Raw genomic sequence first — 24,820 nt, 5'->3', positions numbered from 1 at the left:
GAATAGTAGGGGTGGCGTTAGTGAACAAAACGGGGGAGTAGTAGGGGGGAGGAATAGAGCATTCGGCAAGGGTAGTAGCATGAGAACTAAAAAGGGTTTTAGAATAACTAATGACGATTACGGGTCATCTTTGCTGCATATGAATTATGATGTCCCTACCATAAGGGGAAATACATATCTCAATTGTACAGTATATATGTAAATGCTAGAAGCCTTACAGGTAAAAAGGGGGAACTAGAAATCCTCGCAGCAAGCAAGGAATATGATATTATAGGCATTACTGAAACGTGATGGACGAATCTCACGATTGGACAGGCAATCTAGAGGGTTACACGCTGAACAGGAGAGACAGACTAAATAAACGTGGTGGAGGGGTATGTCTTTACGTAAAGCCATTTCTAAAACCTGTTATACGGGAAGATATTCAAGAAGGGACTGTAAATACTATTGCGCCATTATGGGTAGAAATTGCATGTGGTGGTAAAGGAATAAAGAAGTTATTGGGGTTATGCTACAGGCCGCCTGGTATTAATGTGTCTGACGAGTAATTATTACTGAATCAATTTGAAAGAGCAGCAGGAGTAGGAAACGTAGTAGTGATGGGAGACTTTAACTATCCTGATATAAACTGGAAAATCAATTCATGTGATACTGCTCGGGGCAATATGTTTTTAAACCTGCTAAATGATAATTACTTAGTTCAATTGAGGAACCAACTAGGTGCAATGCAATCTTAGACCTGGTATTAACTAACAATGGGGAATTGGTATCAAATATTGAAGTAGGAGAGCCCATAGGTAACAGCGACCACAATATGGTCACATTCAATATCAGTTTTCATAAGCAGTCCTATACTGGCTCAACTAGGACTCTAAACTTTAGCAAAGCCAACTTTGACGTGATGAAGGAAGCGTTAAGGGACATTGAATGAGAAATTCTGTTTCAAGGAAAAAATACAGAGAAATTGGATGTATTAAAATCACTGGTAATTAATAATACTCGTAAATTTATTCCCACCAGCAGCAAAAAAAAAGGAATAAAAATCCCAAACCAATGTGGTTTAACAAAAATATATAGGAATTAATAGACAAAAAAAATGAGCATTTAAAAAAAAATACAAATCTGTGGAGGATGCGGAGTCATTCCAGCACTATAAGGACTGTAACAAAATATGCAAAAAAGTAATAAGAGCGGCTAAAGTAGATACTGAAAAACTAGTAGCAAAGGAAAGCAAAGTGAATCCCAAAATATTTTTTAAGTACATCAACAGCAAAAGACTAAAGGAGAGTATAAGCCCTTTAAAAGACAAGCGGGGAGTCTTAATCAAAAATGATAATGACATGGCAAACAAACTAAACAACTTTTTTTTTCAACTGTATTTACCAGAGAGGACCAAATGCTGGGTCTAACACAAACTGTCAACAAAGATAATGTCCCACTGCTAAATGCTTATTTATGTGAGGAGGTAGTCTGTGACCGTTTAAAAAAGTTAAAGATTAATAAGTCACCTGGTCCAGATGCAATTCACCCGAGAGTTGTTTGTAGTTGCACGCTGAACTAGCAAGAGCTCTATTTTTGATCTTCATGGATTCGGTTAAATTGGGTATGGTTCCCAAAGACTGGCGTATAGCGGAGGTAGTGCCAATATTCAAAAAGGGGAGCAAAGCTGAACCAGGTAATTATAGACCAGTTAGTCTTACATCTATAGTGGGGAAAGTATTGGAAGGTATTCTAAGGGAAAGTATTCAAAAGTTCCTTGAAGCAAATAAGGTCATTAAAAGGAACCAACATGGATTTGTGAAGGACAGATCATGTCAAACCAACTTACTTGGCTTTTATGAAACAGTAAGTGCGAACCTTGATCAGGGTAAGGAGGTGGATGTAATCTTTTTAGACTTTGCCAAAGCTTTCGACACTGTACCACACGTGTCTTATCTATAAGCTACAAGAAATAGGGCTAGGGAGCACAATATGCACTTGGGTCAGTAATTGGTTAGATAATAGGGAGCAATGCGTTGTGGTCAATGGATCATTTTCAAATTGGATTAAAGTACTAAGTGGTGTGCCACAAGGATCTGTACTTGGACCACTTTTGTTCAACATTTTCATCAACGACCTTACAGTAGGTCTAGAGAGCATGGTGTCAATTTTCGCAGACGATAACAAATTGTGTAAGGTTATAAATACGGAGGGGGATGCTGAGTCTCTTCAGAACGACTTAACTAAACTCGAAGCATGGCTAGCAAAATGGAGAATGAGATTCAACACAAACATGTGTAAGGTAATGCACTGTGGGGGCAAGACCAAAAATTACACCTACATACTAAATGGGGTAATATTAGGGGATTCTGTACTGGAAAAAGACTTAGGGGTTCACATAGATAAATTAAGCAGCAGTACCCAAAGTAGGAGTACAGCAAAGAAGGCTAATAAGATATTAGCATGCATAAAACGGGGAATTGATGTAAGGGGCGAGAGTATTTTACTACCATTATATAAATCACTAGTGAGGCCACATTTTGAATAATGTGTGCAATTTTGGGCACCATATTACAAAAAGGATATCCTGGAACTAGAAAAGGTTCAGAGGCGGGCGACCAAACTAATCAAGGGCATGGAGACGTTGGAATACGAGGAAAGGCTTGCAAGGCTAGGCATGGTTACACTGGAAAAGAGGAGACTAAGAGGGCACATGATCAACATCTACAAATATATAAGTCGTCAATACACAGAGCTCGGGAGGGACCTCTTTTCAATAAGATCAGCACAGAGGACACGTGGTCACTCGCTTAGGTTAGAGGAGAGAAGTTTCCGCACATTGAGGCAAAAAAGGTTTTTTCACAGTAAGGACAATACGTGTTTGGAATTCCCTGGCTGAGAGAGTAGTAACAGCGGACTCAGTCAACACGTTTAAGAATGGGTTAGATAAATTCCTGTTGGATAAAGATATTCAGGGTTATGGTGCGTAAGCACGCATTATAGTTAATATAACTAGTCCTAACATAAAAATAACTAGTCCTATAATAAGACTGCATAGGAGACCACAAATAGGTTGAACTCGATGGACAATTGTCTTATTTCAACCTTAGTTACTATGTTTCCCTGTGGAACCCAATGTACCTCACAGAAAGAGAGTTAACCATGACAAGTCTACTATAACTCTCTACTTTTTGTTTTACCTACCTCAGGTAGGCAAAACCAAATCCCCGGAAACAGTTTTACTGAACCTGTGAGTTTTTGGGAGGAAAGCTGTTTTTTCTACAGGCGATCCTAATTGGATAGCCTTAAAAAAAATAAAAAAAATACTGAAAAACGGACGTTTTCACACCAGACATTTTATTACCCTCAGTGTGTTTAAATAAAACGTTCCAAAACACCATTGATACAGTATAAACCTGAGTGCTGTACAGGACTGTTATGAGAATTGTGGGGCCCTGGACTGACAAAATATGCAGTCCCCCCTGCCTTCCCCAAGAAGATAAATAAATAAAACAGGTTAGCCGACGCTGTGAAAAATGTGGGTGGAGCTATAGTGTGGCATCAATTGGTGCGTAAACTAATAAAAGAAAGTTGTCAAAGTTTGGCTAGTGTGTGTTATAACTTGTAAACTATGCAAATACAGAAATATAGGAGAGGAAACTGCTGTAAATAAATACACAGAAAATCAGAAACCAGGGGGTAATTCCAAGTTGATTGCAGCAGGAATTTTTTTAGCAGTTGGGCAAAACCATGTGCACTGCAGGGGAGGCAGATATAACATGTGCAGAGAGAGTTAGATTTGGGTGTGGTGTGTTCAATCTGCGATCTAATTTGCAGTGTCAAAATAAAGCAGCCAGTATTTACCCTGCACAGAAATAAAATAACCTACCCAAATCTAACTCTTTCTGCACATGTTATATCTGCCTTCCCTGCAGTGCACATGGTTTTGCCCAACTGCTAACAAAATTCCTGCTGCGATCAACTTGTAATTACCCCCCATATTAAATATATAAATAAAGGCCGGATCCACATAAGAAAAACAGATCCACATAAACTAGATATTATGGTGATACAAGTACCACCATAAAATGTGTGCTGTTCATATGTGGAAGCCTTCACTGGCGAGAAACTGGCAAATTTTACTGCTGTTTTTGCCAGCTATAGCAGTGAGGGGGGGGAAATTATTTAAATCTGGGGATTTTACCTGCCATGCTCTGTTACTCCATGTTGCTTCTGATCATTGTCTAGCAGGTCCCCATCGCCGGGGCTGGATTAACAATGGGGCTGATGAAGCTACAGCTCCAGGCCCACTCTCCAGAATAGGCCCACAGCTTATGCAGATCTCTATGCTGCTGCTTTATATAGGAACCTAGACTGCAGTGTCCTAGGGCCCGCCCCCCCTGGCATCAACACCCCCTCCTTTACCCCCACTTTTAAGTCCCATCCGCCCTGCTGTTCACCTCAGCTGGTGTACATGCTTGGATGCAGTGGCTGGTCCCTCCCCCAGCCATGGGCTGCTCTGTTGCTGCATTGTGAGTGAGTAGGCAGAAACATCCAGATAGTCCCTCTCACCTCCAGGGCCAGGCCTGCACCCCTCCTGCTGCTATACCCACCCACCCAACCAACTGCTTTCCTCTTTTTTGTCTGTTCCCGCCCATTCACATTCACAGGCCCTCCCCTCCTTACCGCCTATCATGTGTGATACTGCCTCTCCCTAATTCTTATTCTCTGGGGGCGGAGCTTCTGTTCATGCACTATGCGGGGACCGGAGGAAAAGAGACAGACACATCCTCCTTAAAGTTAAAAACCTGTTGAGGCTGGGTGTGTTCTAATGGGAGGGAGGATTACTTGAGTCTAATGCAGTGATTGTATTGTGTGTGGGAAGTTTGTGATGTTATGTAATGTGTGTGGGGGGGGGGTACTGAGTGATGTAGTATTGCACAGAGTAGGATGGGCATCGGCATATTGAATTTACTAAATAAATATTAAAGATGAGCTAATTTTTGTTAGCTGCTCAATTCTTAAGGTATCACCAATAGTATAATAAATGAGCGCTTTGTGAGGTATGTAAACAATGGAACAAATTAGGAGTGTAGAAACACATTTGTATAAATATGTTAGTATAAAAACATTGTTGTCAGGGTAAGAATATATTTGTGTAGCTTTTATTACACATTACATGGATGTTTCTAATATCTGTCATGTTGAATGTACGCAGATATGTTTTGTTTGATAATTTCTGTCATGCTTCAAATAAAATAATAAAAAAATATATATATATATTTGTGTATGAGGTTTCCATTTCGGTGTTTTTTTAGTTGTTTTGTGGCCTTCATTATAAATTGTATTTTGTTAATATTTACAGACTCTGCAACAAGGGGCAACCAACGAGTGGAATATCCAGCTTTTAAAGTTGATAATAAAGCACCCACTAGAGCACCAACATCAAACAGACCACAAGGTGATTTTTTTAAATTATTTATTTTTTATGAAAACTACTTTTATTATAAGTGATAACTTTTTTTCTCTTACGTCCTAGACGATACTAGGACGTAAGACCATTAGTACCATGGGGTATAGACGGGTCCACAAGGAGCCTTGGGCTCTATAAGAAATCAATAGTGTGCACTGGCTCCTCCCTCTATGCCCCTCCTACCAGACTCAGTTTAGAAAATGTGCCCAGAGGAGCCGGTCACGCGTTGGAAGCTCCTGAAGAGTTTTCTGCATTTATTTTCTTTATTAGTATTTTCAGGCAGCTCTGGTTGGTACGAGGCTGCCTGCTTTGTGGGACTTAGGGAGGTTAATGGTCCCGTTCCCCGCTGACAGGACACTGAGCTCCTGAGGGTCCTATTCGTAAGCCCCACCACGGCGAGCATACATATCCGCAGCACGCCACCACCACTAACAGAGGCTGAAGAGTGGTGAGTAGGTGGCCGGCATCCTGGTTAGCGGGTCGTCTGCTGTATTGGCGGCATGAGGGTAGAGCCCAGTGCTGCATGCACACTGTGCTCCGGCTTCAGGAACACTGCAGTGACCGCTGTGAGGGGCGGCTGAAGCCATGCTTATTACCCACGACTGCCACTGTTTACAATGGGTTAGAACCCCTGTGACCCTTTTAATTCAAGTTACCTCAGCCAATATAAAAGCGAGAAGGCCGCATGCCATTAAGGGGGAGGGGCCTTCATTATGAGCGGATCCAGTGGCTCACCAGCGCCATTTCCTTTCTGCAAGCTTACACAGGCAGCCTGACTGGACGGCACAGCTTTTCCATGCGGACTCCAAAGCACCTCAGTGGTACCAGGGGGTCATAGCAATAATTTGGTATACTAAACCCTATTAAGGGTTTTTAGTTGGCGACCCTGCTAGGTCTATACCTTAGCTATAGGGGCGCTGTGTGGCTGTCTCCATTTCTCTGTGTCTCCCTAGAAGAGCTGTGTGGGTTAACTGTGCTTTTAACCTATTTCTCACTCTGTGGGTGGGTGGGTGTTCTTTTGCATTTATCATGTCAAAGGATTGGTTATCATGCACAGCAGAGTGCTTTTCTCAATCGGGGGAATCATTACAGTGTACTCAGGATAGTACACATTCTCAGGCTAGTGGATCTGAACCAGTATCGTTAGATTCTTTAAAAGGGATGATTTAAATTATTTCATATAAATTATCCCAAAATGAGAAGGAGAGGCAATATTTAAGGCAATCTGTAGATGACCTGATGAATAGAGATTCATTCGTCGTTCCGGCTTCTCAGAACCCTGCTATTTGTCCAAAGAAGCGTAAATCATGCAGGCTGATACTGATGATGATGTATCAGACACAGATGAGGTGGAGGTGGACTTAGTGGGGGGGGAAGGGGGGGTGCAGCTTTAGCACAGAAATCCTCAGCTACTTTTCCTGCTTCCAAGGAATTAAATTCCCTTTTTGAAGCAACTTGGGTTAGTCCTGACAGGATGTTTCAGATTCTAAAACGGTTGATTACATCCTTCCTGTTTCCTCAGGATGACAGAAAATAAGGGGAAATCTCGCCGATAGTGGAGGCGTCCGTTTCCAGGCTGTCTTGTAAGATCGTTTTACCGGTTCCTGGGGCAGCTTCGTTGAAGGATGCTGCAGACCACAAAATTGAGACCACTCTCAAATCTCTGTACACAGCGGCGGGTGTGGCCCAAAGACCCACTAAAGCTTGTGCATGAATCACTAGGGCCATTGAAAAATGGGCTGGTAATCTAATTGACGGGTTAGATTCCTTGTCCAGGGGGGAGATTATTTTACTCCTACAGCATATACAGGATTCTGCTAACTTTATGGTGGAGGCCATAAAGGAGATTTTGTTTGCTCAACGTGCGGACTACTGCCATGGCAGTGTCCGCACGTAGGGGCTTGTGGCTACGCCAGTCGACTGCTGATGCGGATTTGAGAATGCTGATATTCATACAGGACTAAAAGCAACACTTTAAAAAGACACTTCATACACTTTAAATGAAGCAGCTGCGGCCGCTATACTTAATACACAACCTACGTACTTATTACACCATTAGCGTATAGAGTCCCGTACCGTGTACGGACTTTGCGTACAAACACCGTGCTGACTGTACAAAGTACACACAGCGCGTACACACCCAAAGTTACACAGCAAACCCTTACCAGCTATGCATGAGATAGTATACACTTTAAACCTTAGCAGGGAAAGGAAAACATGACACCAGGTTGTATTTAAACTACTGGGTTCCGACACCACAACATATTATTACTGAAAAGGGGTTACAATCATAAAGCAATACAATACAAAAGAATAATGGCTACAGTCAATGGTACATACTTTTGGATTTGCCTGCGCTTCCCGGTCCGGTCCTCAGTCATCACGGGTGATGACCTTCAGAGTCTGTGATAGGGACCTGGCATGCAGCTGGCTCTTTATACAGTAGATCAAAACATAATACAATAGACACTGTGTGCTTTTCTTCCATTGGTTCGGGGGTGGGACATATCCTGTGCACCAGGGATCTTTGGTCAGCTGAAGAAGTGGGCGATGGCTAAGACTTGAGATGTGCTTTCTGTTGTTTGCGTCTCACAGGATCAGACCTCCGGTTCTGCTTCCGCAAAGCCTTCAGCATGACAGTGGACCGCACTGCCTGGTCAACAGGCAGGTGGGAGTCCGGTTACAATATTTCAGTCACGTATAGACCACCTCATCCCTGGATCCATGGGTAAAAGTTCTTATCGTCCAGGGCTACAGACTGGAGTTTCAGGAACTCACACCTCACAGATTCTTCAAATTCGGCTTACCAGTTTTACCCGAAGCAAGTATGACCTTACAAGCAGCAATTCAAAAACTGGTACAGACTCAAGTCATTGTTCCAGTTCCACTTCACCTACAAAACAAGGGTTTCTATTCCAACCTGTTTGTGGTACCAAAACCGAATGTTTCGCTAAGACCCATTTTAAACCTCAAGTCACTGAACCCATATTAACGGGTGTTCAAATTCAAGATGGAGTCACTGAGAGCGGTGATCTCAGGTCTGGAGGAGGGAGAATTCCTGGTGTCTCTGGATATCAAGGATGCGTACCTTGATATTCCGATTTGGCCGTCTTATCTAAGGTTTGCGTTGCAGGACTGCCACAACCAGTTCCAGGCCCTGCCCTTTGGGCTCTTCACGGCTTCAAGGGTGTTTACCAAGGTTATGGCGGAGATGATGTTTCTCTTCCGCAAGCAGGGAGTGAACATAATGCCATACCTGGATGATCTACTGATAAAAGCACCGTCCAGGAAGATGTTGTTACACAGCATTGCCCTCTCCACACGACTACTCCAGGATCACAGGTGGATTCTGAATCTGCCAAAATCTCACCTGGAACCAACACGGAGGCTTCCGTTCCTAGGGATGATACTGGATATGGAGGTATAGAAGGTGTTCCTTCCTCTGGAAATGGCATTGGTAATTCAGTCAATGGTAAGGGACGTCCTACGGCCGCCCCGGATATCGGTACATCTGTGCATTCGCCTCCTGGGGAAGATGGTAGCCTCTTACTAGGCACTGCAGTACGGAAGGTTTCACGCAAGACCCTTCCAGCTGGATCTTTTGGACAAATGGTCCTGATCGCATACACATGCACCAGAGGATCCGTCTGTCCCCAAGAGCCAGGATTTCTCTTCTGTGGTGGCTACAGACTTCTCACCTGACCGAGGGCCGAAGGTTCGGGATTCAAAATTGGATTCTAACCACGGATGCAAGCCTCAGAGGGTGGGGAGCAGTCACCCAAGGGGAACGCTTCCAAGGAAGATGGACAAGTCAGTAAGCCATTCTTCCAATCAACGTGTTGGAATTAAGGGCAATATACAACGCCCTTCGGAAGGCGTCTCATCTTCTTCAAGATCGAGCCATCCAGGTTCAGTCAGACCATGTGACGGCGGTGATGTACATAATCCGAATGAAAATGGAAAGGGTTCAAGCAATTCTCATTGCTCCGGATTGGCCAAGAAGGGCTTGGTATGCAGAACTACTGGTACTACTTCTGGAGGACACTACCTCTTCGGGAGGATCTTCTACAGCAGGGCCCATTCGTCTATCAAGACTTGCTACGTTTGACGGCATGGAGGTTGAGCGTCAAATTCTAGCCCGGAAAGGGATTCCAGACAAGGTAATTCCTACCTTGATCCAAGCCAGGAAAGGGGTAACATCTAAACATTACCACCGGATTTGGAGAAAATATGTCTCCTGGTGTGAGAACAGGAAATATCCTGCGGTAGAATTTCAGCTGGGTCGTCTTCTGCCTTTTCCTCAGTCTGGTATGGATGTGGGTCTGCGTCTGGGCTCCATAAAGGTCCTGACCTCGGCCTTGTCCATTTTCCTCCAGAAACCGTTGACATCCCTTCCTGAGGTTCAGACCTTTTTGAAAGAAATTCTGCACATCCAACCACCCTTTGTGCCTCCTACGGAACCATGGGACCTTAATGTGGTGTTGCATTTTCTGCAATCGGATCGGTTTGAGCGTTTACAGGAGGTGGATGTAAAGTTTCTTACATGGAAAACCGTCACGCTATTGGCCTTGGCTTCGGCACGGCGTGTTTCGGAATTGGGGGCCTTGTTTCACAAGAACCCCTATTTGATTTTTCATAAATCTCCCACCCAGTTTGGGAGCTTTGGTACATCCCCATGGTACTAATGTGGGCCCCAGTATCCTCTAGGGCATAAGAGAAAATAGGATGTTAATTACCTACTGGTAAATCCTTTTCTCGTAGTCCGTAGAGGATACTGGGCGCAGCCCAGTGCTTCGTGTTTCCTGCAGGGTTACTTGGTTAAGTATTATTGTTGGATCAGCTGTTGCTGTTCTTGTTCATTTTGTGTTAACATGGTTTTCTTCTTGTTTGTGTGTACTGGTTCGAATCTCACCACTATCTTTTTCTGAATCGTTCTTTCAAGATATGTCCGTCTCCTTGGGCACAGTTTCTAGAGTCTGGTAGGAGGGGCATAGAGGGAGGAGCAAGTGCACACTATTGATTTCTTAAAGTGCCCAAGGCTCCTAGTGGACCTGTCTATACCCCATGGTACTAATGTGGACCCCAGTATCCCCTACGGTCTACGAGAAAAGGATTTACCGGTATGTAATTAAAATCCTGTTATTGTAGTTACTAATTAAAATAAAGGATGTAGAGTAACTGCAGGCACACACATAAGAGACAAATATTCATGGCGATATCCAGTTACCGGCGGTACAGATTGAGCCACGCTCATTGAGCGTGGCTACATCGCAGGCGGGGCAAGCGACGTGCCTCGGCGCACCTGCGCCTCGGCCCACCGCCAAGCATATACATACGCTCCCATTCAAAGTGAAGTCGGCATGTGGACGTCTACGACACACGCACATCCCATTCATTCCTGGTAGGTCGCACCTAGTCACAGACGGAGCCATGATTAGCGTGGCTCCATCTGTACATTACCCAAAGTAATGATATCACCCTGGGCTGTCCTATTAACCCATATAAGCCAGCACGAGTTGCAGCTTATCAGGGCATTTGTTAATGCACCAGGTGCCGGCTCCTGGCAGCTCCCGGTGCAGTACTGACCGATCATATGACCGCCGCCGTGGGCAGGGAAAGAGGGGGGATGCGGCGCTACTCCGGTCTTGGCGCTGACTGCCGGCTCCCGGACCGCGGCACCCTCACGGCAGTCCCTGTCTACTGCTGCTGCGGGGAGCAGGAGACACTTGACAGGTCACCGCGGCTTATCTTATCCAAATCCCCGGAAACCGTTTCACTAAATCTGTGTGTTTTTTGGAGGAAAGCTGTTATTTCTACGGGCAATCCTAAATGGATAACCTCTAAAGAAAAAAAAAATAATACATCTTAAAAAATTAGAAAAACTGACGGTTTCATACCTGATGTTTTATCTCCTGTAATAGGATACCGCCCTTAGTGTGTTTAAATAAAACATTGTAAAATAACATTGGGGGTCATTCAGACCTGATCGCATGCTAAGTTTTTTCGCTGCGTTCAGATCAGAACTGCGCATGCGTATGCACTGCATTGCGCAGGCTCGTCGTACAGGTAAAAAGCGGATTGTTGCCCAGCGATGTATTGTACGAAGAATCCATTCGCACAGAGATTGACAGGAAGAGGGCGTTTGTTGGTGTCAACTGACCATTTTCTGGGAGTATTTGGAGAAACGCAGGCATATCCAAGCGTTTGCGGTGCGGGTGTCTGAAGTCAATTCCGGGACCTGACAATCTGAAGTGTTCGTAGCAGCTGAGTAAGTTCTGGGCAACTCAGAAACTGCACAAAACTTTTCTGTAGTTCTCGGCTGCACATGCGTTCGCACACTTGCAAAGCACTCCCCTATAGGCGGCGACTATCTGATCATAGCGCTGCAAAAAATAGCTAGCGAGCGATCAGGTCTGAATTAGGCCCATTGATACAGTGTCCTGAGTCCAGTACAGGGCTGTTATTAGAAATTGTGGGTCCCACCACCCCCAAAGAAGAAAAATAAATAAAACAGGCGGACGGCACTGTGGAAAGTGTGGGCGGAGCTATAATGGGGGTGAGGCATCAATTGTTGCATAAACTAATAATAAAAAGTTGTCATGCTTGGATGCTGTTGCTGGTCCCTACCCCAGCCATGGGCTCTGTTGCTGCATTGTCCAGATAGCCCCTCCCACCTCCAAGGCCAAGCCCGCCTCACTCCTCCTCTACACCCCCCACCAGCTGCTTTGCTCTTTTTTGCATATTCCGCCCATTCACTCGCCCTCCCCTCCTTACCGCCTATCCTGTCTGAGACTGCCTCCCCCTAATTCTATTTATCCGGAGGCGGAGCTTCTGTGCATGCACCATGCAGGGACCCGAGGAAAGAGACAGAGACCTCCTCCTTAAAGGTAAATGCCTATGGAGGCTGGGTATGTTCTAAAGTAATGAGAGGGAGGATTACTTGAGTCTAATGCAGTGATTGTATTGTGTGTGGGGAGTTTGTGCTGTTATGTAATGTGTGTGTGGGGGGTGGGAACGGAGTGATGTAGTATTGGTAGGTAGTATAATGATGTAGTGTTGGTAGATAGTGTAATGATAGTGTGTGAAGAGGTAACACAGTAATGCGTTTCGGAGTAGCCTAGTAATGTGGTGTGGGAAAGTAGCGCAGTACGGTGTTGTGGGAAGGTAGCGCAGTACAGTGGTATGGGAAGGTAGTGCAGTAATTTGTGGGAAGGTAGCTCAGTAATGTGGTGTGGGAAGTAGATGCAGTAATGTGGTTTGGGAAGGTAGCGCAGAAATGTGGGGTGGGAAATGCGCAGTAGGGTTGTGTTGGAATGTGGCACAGTAATGTTGTATAAGAAGGTAGCGCAGTATGGTGGTGTGGGTAGGTAGTTGTAGTGCACTAATGTAGTTTGGAGAGGTAGTGCAGTGAAATAGTCTGGAGATGTAGTGTGGGGAGCTAGCATAGTGATATACTGCAGGGATGTACTGCAAATTAGTATCATAGTGACAGTGTGGGGATGTAGCATAGTGATGTAGTGCAGGAAGGTAGCTTAGAGTTGAAGTGTGAGGAGGTAGTGCAGTGATATAGTATGTCACCACACCCCCTCTTCAAACCCAGGAGAACTTCTCTGTGGCCCTGATCACACTACCTGTGACGGCACATAATAGGCCCTTCCTAAATCGGATCTCCATGCCCATGTGGACCTTAGTCTCGCACTGCCCATCACCTTCAACAGAAGAGGAGGAGGATGGGAAGGTATGAAGAAGGGAGAATTGGAAGATGAAAGGGAGTGCAAGGATGAGAAGCATGGCAAGATGAAACGTGGCTGTGAAGGGTATATGGGGAAGATGGGTGGTGGGACAAAATATGGGACTCCAGTGATGTCTGTATATGGGAGGGGTTAAACTGGAGGGTCACAGGACAGGAAAAACTGGACCTTAGGGATGCCGGGCAGGGAAGTCTAGGTCAAGGAAAAGTGCAGGACAGGGAGAGCTGGACCTGTTTTGGGCACAGGGGTGGCTAGACATGGTTAGGGGTGTCACAAATTAGGGAAAACTGGACCAGGTGGTGCAAAGGACAGGGTTGGACATTGGCAGGGTGGCACAGGACATATACTGAGGTGCGCACCTTGCACAGAAAGATAGGCTGATGGTAGGAGGTGGCCACTGCTGCTGCAGCTTCCCCTGCCTCCTAAGACCTCCTTCCCACCAGGAACACAGAGCTGGGATGGTTGCAGGGAACACTGCCAGCTAGGAATGGATTGTCAGTGGCGGCATATTAAATTTACTTAATAAATATCTAAAGTCGTGCTAATGTTTGCCAGCTTCTCAATTCTAAAGGTACAGATGTGTCCTCTTTCATCCTTGCTGCAGTCACGCAAAACAGCCCTTCAAATCGCGCAATGCCGTGACGGGACTTAGTAGCTCCAAGCGTCTTTCTTTTGCATCTTTTGACACTGAAATGCGTCTTAGACGCAATGTAATGCCATAAGACGCACAAGCAGCTTCTGCTGATTAAAATGATGTGCTGCATGCCTATATTCTTTGTGTAATAGTGTCTCTATCTACATTCAAAATGAAACGTTAGTGTTTTGAAGAAAAACACTGTAGCATAGCACTTTGTATGCAAATACAGTCACAGTTACACACAGAATATAGGCATGCACCATGTTCTATACCCCAGGGTAAGAACATCTTTGTCTATGAGGTTTCCATTTTTTTGGTGTTTTTTTATAGTTGTTTTATGGACTTCATTATTTAATTTTTAATATTTACAGACTCTGCAACAAAGGGCATCCAAAGAGTGGAATATCCAGCTTTTAAAGTTTATAATAAAGCACCTACTAGAGCACCAACATCAGACAGACCACAAGGTGATTATCTCTCTCTCTCTCTCTCTCTCTCTCTCTCTCTCTCTCTCTCTCTCTCTCTCTCTCTCTCTCTCTCTCTCTCTCTCTCTCTCTCTCTCTCTCTCTCTCTATATATATATATATATATATATATATATATATATATATATATTTATTTATTTTTATGTATTAGAACTGACTGTTTATGCCCAGCACACCATTACATTGCAGTTAAATGTGTTCACCTCCATTGTTCTGTACAAACCTTCAGGAACTTTGCTGTAAAAAAAAGTTTGCAATGTAGTACAGGACACTAAAGGTGCCCACACACGGTGCTATCTGTGCTAGGTGTACATTCAGCTATACTGTTTGCGCTGTGCGATTTGTACTTTAGTGGTATGCGATTTGGACTACACCCGAATTTTGCTACACTACAATATGTAATGTATGCGATGTAGATCAGAAATACCTGCCTACACATACTATTTTGCCTTGCGATATTGACTAGATGGTAGCGCGCATCGTATCGCAAGGGACAATACACACTGCGCAATTTGAACTAGATGTGATGCCATTTGGACTAAAAAGATAAAATAGCATGCGAGAATTGCACCGTGCTTGGGCACCGTAAGGGGCATTAAATCATACACCCACACTACATGTATCAAAGCTGAAAATGCCCCTGCTGAGGTGTGTGCTTCCAGGCAGCACCGGATGCGCTTTTCACCATTGGGACAGTTGATTGCCGTTCATCAACCAATCATTAGATCAGAGCTGGGAAGGTAGCGTCAGCTTGGATGCAGGAACGGCTGTGAGCAGACAAGTTAGGTAAACGATCCGCATTACTTCCAGATTCAGGCATGGGGAGCATGTATGCCTTGGTAACAACACTGACGGCAAAATCTGCAGCACTGTTCGGGTAGGGTAAGCACAAGTCAACACAGTAGATGACAGCTTGCTTAGGATGACCAAAGAGGACTGAAGCTGGGAGGAGACGATAGGGTCCACGTCGGGTAGCTGTTGTCAGACAAAGGACCTCATTCAGTAAGAGTAGCAGTTTCTGCTTTTTAGCAGAATATGCTACTCTTAAAAAATGCATGCTGGGGCCGCCCATCGCAGGGCAAGGCCACCCAGCATGCTACCCGCCACCCGCAAACTGCGACCGTGCTCTAATTGCGATCGCACCACAATTAGTGGGTGGTTGCAGAAACTAGGGAAGCCTCCTGCCGGCACAGCCTGGTCACGACAACAGGAGTCCCGCTGCCATCTGTTCCTTGGGGGTGGCTGCATTTGAGGTCACACAGCCATCGTGACACCCCACGCAACGATCCGTCACTGCCGCACGAATGCCTCTGCCTTTCAGTCAGGCAGAGACATTCGCAGCCAATTCGATCAGATGGCATTGGCTGTTAGCTCAGGACGGGAACTGTTCGTGCACATTGCCGCCTGTAACAAGGTTATTATGGTCTCGTCAATTAACTATTCGATCTGAATAACCCCAAAAGTGCAGGAAACCACTAGACTGACAGCAATTGGATGTAGAGACACAGCCAGCATTGAGGCCTGTGGGACCAGTTTATTTTCACAAAGACCCTCCTAAGAGACACACTATAGCACGCAAGTGTGGACACTAATATTGGGCCAGATTCAAATCCTATCGCACCCGCTATCTTCCATCTAAAGTGGCGGGAGATAGAGGGGCGATATTAAAAATGTACCCCGTTATCGTGCTGATTGCGCTTATTACAGTTTGGTTTTGGCACGTCAAGCGCCTAAATCCGACTAAAGTAATGGGTGCGATCGTGAAGAGACTCTTGACACACATTTCAGCTCGCTACCTCCGGGAGTACCGAGCTGAAATTAAATTGTCGCACCCGTTGGCAGTAACATTAGAATACCGGGGGTGGGAGGAGGACGGAACATTTGAATCCGGACCATAGAATCTTTTGTTAATCAATCTCCTTTCTCTTACGTCCTAGAGGATGCTGGGGACTCCAAAAGGACCATGGGGTATAGATGGGATCCGCAGGAGCTTGGGCACACTGAAAAGACTTTGACTGGGTGTGAACTGGCTCCTTCCTCTATGCCCCTCCTCCAGACCTCAGTTAGACTTTATGGCCAGGACTGACTGGACACTCACTAGGGGAGCTCTCCTGAGTTTCTCTAGAAAAGACTTTGTTAGGTTTTTTTATTTTCAGGGAGACCTGCTGGCTACAGGCTCCCTGCATCGAGGGACTGAGGGGAGAGAAGTCAGACCTACTTCTACTTAGTTAAGGGCTCTGCTTCTTAGGCTACTGGACACCATTAGCGCCAGAGGGTTCGATCACTTGGTGCGCCTAGCTGCTTGTTCCCGGAGACGCGCCGTCACCCCCTTCACAGAAGCCAGAAGAAAGAAGCCGGGTGAGTGTGCAGAAGGCAGAAGACTTCAGTGACGGCAGAAGACTTCAGTAACTAGGTTCAGCGCAGCGGTAGCGCTGCGCTTCATGTTCCCACACACTTCACCAACGGCACTCTCAGGGTGCAGGGCGCTGGGGGGGAGCGCCCTGGGCAGCATCTTACTGGGTCTTAGAGGCTGGCAGAAGGCTTTTCGGTGCCTTGGCACCATTTTCCGTACCCCCGCCGTCATTTTTAAATTTTAGCGGGCTGAAGCGCGCCAGGAAGGGGGCGGGGCTTAGCCGCACAGCTCACCAGCACTATTTTCTCTCATCCACGCAGATATTTGGTGCAAAATTATAGCAGCGCTTTCAACATATATTGTTTGGTGGCATATATGGGTGCTGTGGTGTGAGCTGGCATATTACCTCTGTGTTTCTCTATCCAGGCTTCCTTGTGGGTCTGTCCCCTAGCTGAGGCAGTGTGTGTGTGTGTTGGTGTGTCGACGCTACGTGTCGGAATGTCTGAGGTTGAGTGTTATTCCCCGGAGGAGGTTGCTGGGGGCGCAGATGCGGGATTGGAATTAGCTCTGTCGGCGCAGCCGACACCTGATTTACTTGCAATGTTAAGTACACTTAATACAAATGTGGCCTCTTTGTCTAAAAGGTTAGATAAATCTGAGTCTCAGACTCAGGTGTGGAGGAAATCTATGGAGGATGCTTTGTCTCAGGTGCAGACCCCATCAGGGTCGCAAAAGCGGTTGTTTACCGAGTTGGTAGATACAGATACCGACACGGATTCTGATTCCGATGTCGACTTCACTGAGGCTGCTTTACACCCACGGTTAGTTAAGAGTATTCAGTACATGATTGTGGCTATAAAAGATATTTTACATATTTCTGACGAACCTGCAGTGCAGGAAACAAGGATTTGTTTGTTCAAAGGGAAAAAACCTGAGGTGAAGTTTCCCCCCTCTCATGAAATGAATACTCTTTGTGAAAAGGCTTGGGAGTCGCCGGACAAGAGGTGGCAGATTCCCAAGAGAATTTACATGGCGTATCCTTTCCCCTCTGATGACAGGAAAAAATGGGGGTCGTCTCCAAATGTCGACAAGGCTCTCTCCCGGTTGTCTAAGAAGGTGGCGCTTCCGTCCCCTGACACGGCAGCTCTCAAGAATACGGCGGATCGCAAGCTGGAGACGTCTCTGAGGTCCATTTTCGCTAATACGGGTGCATTGCTCAGACCTGCTGTGGCGTCGGTATGGGTGAGTAGTGCTATTGCTAAATGGGCTGAGAATTTAGCTGCTGATATGGATACCCTTGATAAAGATAATGTTCTTTTCTCTGACGTCGTAGTGGATGCTGGGGACTCCGTAAGGACCATGGGGAATAGACGGGCTCCGCATGAGACTGGGCACTCTAAAGAAAGATTTAGGACTATCTGGTGTGCACTGGCTCCTCCCCCTATGACCCTCCTCCAAGCCTCAGTTAGATTTCTGTGCCCGGCTGAGCTGGATGCACACTAGGGGCTCTCCTGAGCTCCTAGGAAGAAAGTGTTTGTTAGGTTTTTTATTTTCAGTGAGACCTGCTGGCAACAGGCTCACTGCATCGAGGGACTAAGGGGAGAAGAAGCGAACCTACCTAAGTGGTGGTAGCTTGGGCTTCTTAGGCTACTGGACACCATTAGCTCCAGAGGGATCGAACACAGGACCCGACCTCGTCGTCCGTTCCCGGAGCCGCGCCGCCGTCCCCCTTACAGAGCCAGAAGCAAGAAGGTGGTCCGGAAAATCGGCGGCTGAAGACTTCTGTCTTCGCCATTGCTCCTCATGCACACCACACACTGCGGTCACTGATGGGTGCAGGGTGCTGGGGGGGGGGGGGGGCGCCCTGAGCAGCAATACTGACACCATGGCTGGCAAACTGGCACCATATATAGCCCCAGAGGCTATATAGGTGCTTTTTAACCCCTGCCAGAATCCATAAAAATGCGGGAGAAAGTCCGCGAAAAAGGGGCGGAGCTATCTCCTTCAGCACACTGGCGCCATTTTTCCCTCACAGCTCCGTTGGAGGGAAGCTCCCTGGCTCTCCCCTGCAGTCAATACACTACAGAAAGGGTTAAAAAGAGAGGGGGGGCACAATTTAGGCGCAGTATACAATATATATAGGCAGCTATAAGGAAAAACACTCTTTATATGTGATATCCCTGTGATATATAGCGCCCTGGTGTGTGCTGGCATACTCTCCCTCTGTCTCCCCAAAGGGCTTTGTGGGGTCCTGTCCTCTGTCAGAGCATTCCCTGTGTGTGTGCTGTGTGTCGGTACGGCTGTGTCGACATGTATGAGGAGGATAATGATGTGGAGGCGGAGCGAATGCCTGTAAATGTGATGTCACCCCCTGCGGGATCGACACCGGTGTGGTTGGACTTATGGAAGGATTACGTGAAAGTGTCAACTCCTTACACAAAAGGTCGACGACACAGAACAGCCGGCTACTCAGCTTGTGCCTGTTCCAGCGTCTCAAATGTCATGGGGGGCTCTAAAAACGCCCACTACCTCAGATGGCAGAAACAGATGTCGACACGGATACCGACTCCAGTGTCGACGACGATGAGACTAGTGTACCCTCCAAATAGGTCCACCCGTTACATGATTGAGGCAATGAAAAATGTATTACACATTTATGATAATACCCCAGGTACCACATAAAAGGGTATTATGTTTGGTGAGAGAAAACTACCAGTAGTTTTTCCTGCATCTGAGAAATTAAATGAGGTGTGTGAGGAAGCGTGGTCTTCCCCCGGTAAGAAATTGATAATTTCTAAACGGTAATTGGCAGCGTACCCTTTCCCGCCAGAGGATAGGTCACGTTGGGAAACACCCCATAGGGTAGATACAGCGCTTACACGCTTATCAGAAAAGGTGGCACTACCGTCTCCGGATACGGCCGCCCTGAAGGAACCTGCTGATAAAAAGCAGGGGGTTACCCTGAAAGATATGGTCACACACTCGGGCATTATATTGCGACCAGCCATTGCTTCGGCATGGATGTGCAGTGCTCCCGCTGCGTGGTCAGATTCCCTGTCGGAAAATAACTATGGATAGGGACAATATTTTGCTGACAATAGAGCATATAAAAGACGTGGTCTTATACATGCGTGATGCACAGAGGGATATTTGCCGGCTGGCATCAAAAATAAGCGCTAGGTCCATTGCCGCCAGACGGGGGTTATGGACTCGGCAATGGTCAGGCGATGCCGACTCGAATCGGCACATGGAAGTTTTGCCCTATAAGGGGGTAAAACTGTTTGGGGATGGTCTTTCAGACCTCGTTTCCACAGCTACTGCTGGGAAATCGACTTTTTTGCCACAGGCTACCCCACAACAAAAGAAAGCACCGTATCATCAAGTACAGTCCTTTCGGGCCCAGAAAAGCAAGAGGGCTAGAGGCTCATCCTTTCTGCCGAGAGGCAATGGTAGAGGAAAAAGCTGCAGCACACAGCTAGTTCCCAAGAGCAGAAGTCCTCCCTGCGTCCGGTAAGTCCACAGCATGACGCTGGGGCTGCTCAGGCGGACCCGGGTACGGTGGGGGCCTGTCTCAGAAATTTCAGCGCCCAGTGGGCTCTCTCACATGGATCCCTGGGTCCTTCAAGTAGTATCTCAGGGGTACAGGCTGGAGTTCGAGACGTTCTTCCCCCCGCCGTTTCCTAAAATCTGCCAGGGAGGCGGTGTTGGTGGCTATTCAACACTATAATCACAACAAGTGATTGTCAAGGTGCCCCTCCTTCAGCAAGGAAGGGGTTACTATTCCACAATGGTTGTGGTACCGAAACAGAACGGTTCGGTGAGACCCATCTTAAAATTAAAATACTTGAACTTTTATATCAGAAGATTCAAGTTCAAGATGGAATCGCTCAGGGCGGTTACTACGAGCCTGGACGAGGGGGATTACAGGGTCTCCCTGGACATCAAGGATGCGTACCTGCATGTCCCCATTTACCCTCCTCACCAGGAGTACCTCAGATGTGTGGTACAGGACTGTCACTATCAGTTCCAGACGCTGCCGTTGGAGTTGTCCACGGCACCCAAGGTCTTTACCAAGGTAATGGCCGAAATGATGATACTCCTTCGCAAGAAGGAAGTTTTTATTATCCCGTACTTGGACGATCTCCTGATAAAGGCGAGGTCCAAAGAACAGTTGGTAGTGGGGGTAGCACTCTCTCGGGAAGTGCTACAACAGCACGACTGGATTCTCAATATTCCAAAGTCACAGCTGGTCCCGACGACACGTCTTCTGTTCCTGGGAATGATTCTGGACACAGACCAGAAAAGAGTGTTTCTTCCAGTGGAAGCACACGAGTCCTGGAAAAAATGGTAGCTTCGTACGAAGCATAATTCCATTCGGAAGGTTCCACGCAAGGACGTTCCAGTGGGACCTGTGGGACAAATGGTCCGGGTCCCATCTACAGATACAACAGCGGATAACCCTGTCGGCAAGAAACAGGGTGTCGCTGCTGTGGTGGCTGCAGAGGGCTCATCTACTAGAGGGCCGCAGATTCGGAATACAGGACTGGGTCCTGGTGACCACGGAGGCCAGCCTTCGGGGCTGGGGTGCAGTCACACAGGGAAGAAATTTCCAAGGAGATTTCGCTTCACATAAATATTCTGGAGCTAAGGGCCATTTACAATGCCCTAAGCCAAGCAAGGCCCCTGCTTCAGAACCAGCCGGTACTGATCCAATCAGACAACATCACGGCGGTCGCCCATGTAAACAGACAGGGCGGCACAAGAAGCAGGATGGCGATGGCAGAAGCCACAAGGATTCTCCGATGGGCGACCTACACCCGGGAGAATGGGGACTTCTTCCAGAAGTTTTCCAAATGCGGGTAAACCGTTGGGAATGACCACGGGTGGACATGATGGCGTCCCGCCTCAACAAAAAGTTGAAAATATATTGCGCCAGGTCAAGGGACCCTCAGGCGATCGCTGTGGACGCTCTAGTGACACCGTGGGTGTACCAGTCGGTTTATGTGTTTCCTCCTCTACCTCTCATACCCAAGGTACTGAGAATAATAAGAATGCGAGGAGTGAAAACCATACTCGTGGTTCCGGATTGGCCAAGAAGAGCTTGGTACCCGGAACTTCAAGAGATGCTGGCAGAGGACCCTTGGCCTCTGCCGCTCAGACAAGACCTGCTGCAGCAGGGACCCTGTCTGTTCCAAGACTTACCGCGGCTGCGTTTGACGGCATGGCGGTTGAACACCGGATCCTAAAGGAAAATGGTATTCTGGAGGAAGTCATCCCTACCCTGATCAAAGCCAGGAAGGATGTCACCGCAAGACATTATTACCGCATTTGGCGGAAATATGTTGCTTGGTGTGAGGCCATGAAGGCCCCGAAGGAGGAATTTCAACTGGGTCGATTCCTACACTTCCTGCAAGCAGGGGTGACGTTGGGCCTCAAATTGGGGTCCATCAAGGTCCAGATTTCGGCTCTGTCGATTTTCTTCCAGAAAGAACTGGCTTCACTGCCTGAAGTTCAGACTTTTGTCAAAGGAGTTCTGCATATTCAGCCTCCTTTTGTGCCCCCAGTGGCACCTTGGGATCTCAATGTGGTTTTGGCATTCCTGAAATCACATTGGTTCGAACCACTTAAGACTGTGGAATTAAAATATCTCACGTGGAAAGTGGTCATACTGTTGGCCCTGGCTTCGGCCAGGCGGGTTTCAGAATTGGCGGCTTTGTCTTGTAAAAGCCCTTATCTGATTTTCCAGATGGATAGGGCAGAATTGAGGACTCGTCCTCAGTTTCTCCCGAAGGTGGTCTCAGCTTTTCACTTGAACCAACCTATTGTGGTGCCTGCGGCTACTAGGGACTTGGAGGATTCCAAGTTGCTGGATGTAGTCAGGGCCCTGAAAATTTATGTTTCCAGGACGGCTGGAGTCAGAAAAACTGACTCGCTGTTTATCCTGTATGCACCCAACAAGCTGGGTGCTCCTGCTTCTAAGCAGTCTATTGCGCGCTGGATTTGTAGCACTATTCAGCTGGCGCATTCTGCGGTAGGATTACCGCAGCCTAAATCAATAAAAGCCCATTCCACAAGGAAGGTGGGCTCATCTTGGGCGGCTGCCCGAGGGGTCTCGGCTTTACAACTTTGCCGAGCAGCTACTTGGTCAGGGGCAAACACGTTTGCTAAATTCTACAAATTTGATTCCCTGGCTGAGGAGGACCTGGAGTTCTCTCATTCGGTGCTGCAGAGTCATCCGCACTCTCCCGCCCCTTTGGGAGCTTTGGTATAATCCCCATGGTCCTTACGGAGTCCCCAGCATCCACTAGGACGTCAGAGAAAATAAGATTTTACTCACCGGTAAATCTATTAATTCTCGTAGTCCGTAGTGGATGCTGGGCGCCCATCCCAAGTGCGGATTGTCTGCAATACTTGTACATAGTTATTGTTACAAAAATCGGGTTTTGTTGTGAGCCATCTCTTCAGAGGCTCCAATTGTTATCATACTGTTAACCGGGGTTCCTATCACGTGTTATATGGTGTGATTGGTGTGGCTGGTATGAGTCTTTCCCGGGATTCAAAATCCTTCCTTATTGTGTCAGCTCTTCCGGGCACAGTTCCTAACTGAGGCTTGGAGGAGGGTCATAGGGGGAGGAGCCAGTGCACACCAGATAGTCCTAAATCTTTCTTTAGAGTGCCCAGTCTCCTGCGGAGCCCGTCTATTCCCCATGGTCCTTACGGAGTCCCCAGCATCCACTACGGACTACGAGAAATAGATTTACCGGTGAGTAAAATCTTATTTTAACTCTTGGTTATATCAAGGACACTGCAGATTACCTGAAGGATGTGGCGAGGGATGTTGGTCTCTTGGGATCAAGGGCCAATGCCATGGCGATCTCGGCCAGGAGAGCGCTGTGGATCCATCAATGGAATGCTGATGCCGACTCCAAGAGAGCTATGGAAGCTCTCCCCTACAAAGGTAATGTCTTGTTTGGTGACGACTTGGCTGATCTGGTGTCTACCGCTACAGCGGGTAAGTCATCTTTTCTTCCTTATGTTCCCACACAACAGAAAAAGACACCACATCAGCAGATGCAGTCCTTTCGTCCAAAGAAATACAAGCGTGGAAAAGGTTCGTCCTTCCTCGTTTCAAAGGGTAGAGGAAGGGGAAGAAAGTCGCCTGCAGTATCAGGCGGCCAGGACCAAAAGTTCTCCCCTGCCTCTACCAAGTCCACCGCATGACGCTGAGGCTTCCATGGGGGAGTCTGGACCGGTGGGGCGCCGTCTGCGGATCTTCAGTCCGGTCTGGGTTCAATCAGGCCTGGATCCTTGGGTCCTAGAAATAGTATCTCAGGGATACAAGCTGGAGTTTCAGGAGGTGCCCCCTCACCGGTTTTTCATTTCGGCCTTACCAGTGTTTCTTCCGGACAGTGAGGTGGTGAAGGCAGCAATACAAAAGTTGTGTCAACAGAGGGTCATTGTTCCCGTTCCCGTCCCAATGGGGGGAGGGGTTCTACTCGAGCCTCTTTGTGGTACCGAAACCGGATGGTTCGGTCAGACCGATTCTGAACCTAAAATCCCTCAATCCATACTTGAAAGTTTTCAAGTTCAAGATGGAATCTCTTCGATCTCTGATTTTCAGCCTAGAAGGGGGGGACTTTATGGGGTCAGTCAACATAAAGGATGCCTACTTACACGTCCCGATATATCCTCCGCATCAGGCTTTCCTCAGGTTTGCGGTACAGGATTCTCATTACCAATTTCAGATGTTGCCGTTTGGGCTTTCCACGGCCCCGAGGATTTTCACCAAAGTCATGGCAGAAATTATGGTTCTCCTTCGCAAGCAAGGGGTTACAATTATCCCGTACTTGGACGATCTCCTGATAAAGGCGAGGTCCAAGGAACGGTTGCTGAGAAATGTGAATTTGTCTCTGTCCGTTCTGTGACAACTGCCCTTTCTGGGCATGATTCTGTACACGGAGTTACGGAGAGTGTTTCTTCCGGAGGACAAAGCTCTGGAACTACAGACGATGGTCAGGGAGCTTCTGAGGCCAACAAGTGTGTCGATTCATCAATGTACTCGGGTTCTGGGGGAAATGGTTGCGGCGTACGAAGCCATTCCGTTTGGCAGGTTCCATGCCCGGGTATTTCAGTGGGATCTGC

General features: G+C 47.0%; 1 protein-coding gene across 3 annotated transcripts in view; it reads left to right on the top strand.

Annotated features, from left to right (window-relative positions):
* Positions 1-24,820, top strand: part of LOC134927810 (mediator of DNA damage checkpoint protein 1-like) — an 840,332-nt gene that overhangs the window by 699,290 nt on the left and 116,222 nt on the right. For 2 of the 3 annotated variants that reach the window (XM_063922787.1, XM_063922786.1), the window contains exons 28-29: positions 5,345-5,440; positions 14,212-14,307. In XM_063922787.1, coding sequence (XP_063778857.1) covers positions 5,345-5,440; positions 14,212-14,307 — 192 coding nt within the window. The remainder of the gene's footprint in view (positions 1-5,344; positions 5,441-14,211; positions 14,308-24,820) is intronic. The other variant, XM_063922788.1, reaches the window with a different exon arrangement.

The sequence above is a fragment of the Pseudophryne corroboree genome, chromosome 5 (assembly GCF_028390025.1).
Source record: "Pseudophryne corroboree isolate aPseCor3 chromosome 5, aPseCor3.hap2, whole genome shotgun sequence".
NCBI classification, from domain to species: Eukaryota; Metazoa; Chordata; class Amphibia; order Anura; family Myobatrachidae; genus Pseudophryne; species Pseudophryne corroboree.
The sequence above is the reverse complement of the archived record's forward strand: the minus strand, read 5'-3'. Positions and strand labels throughout refer to the sequence as shown.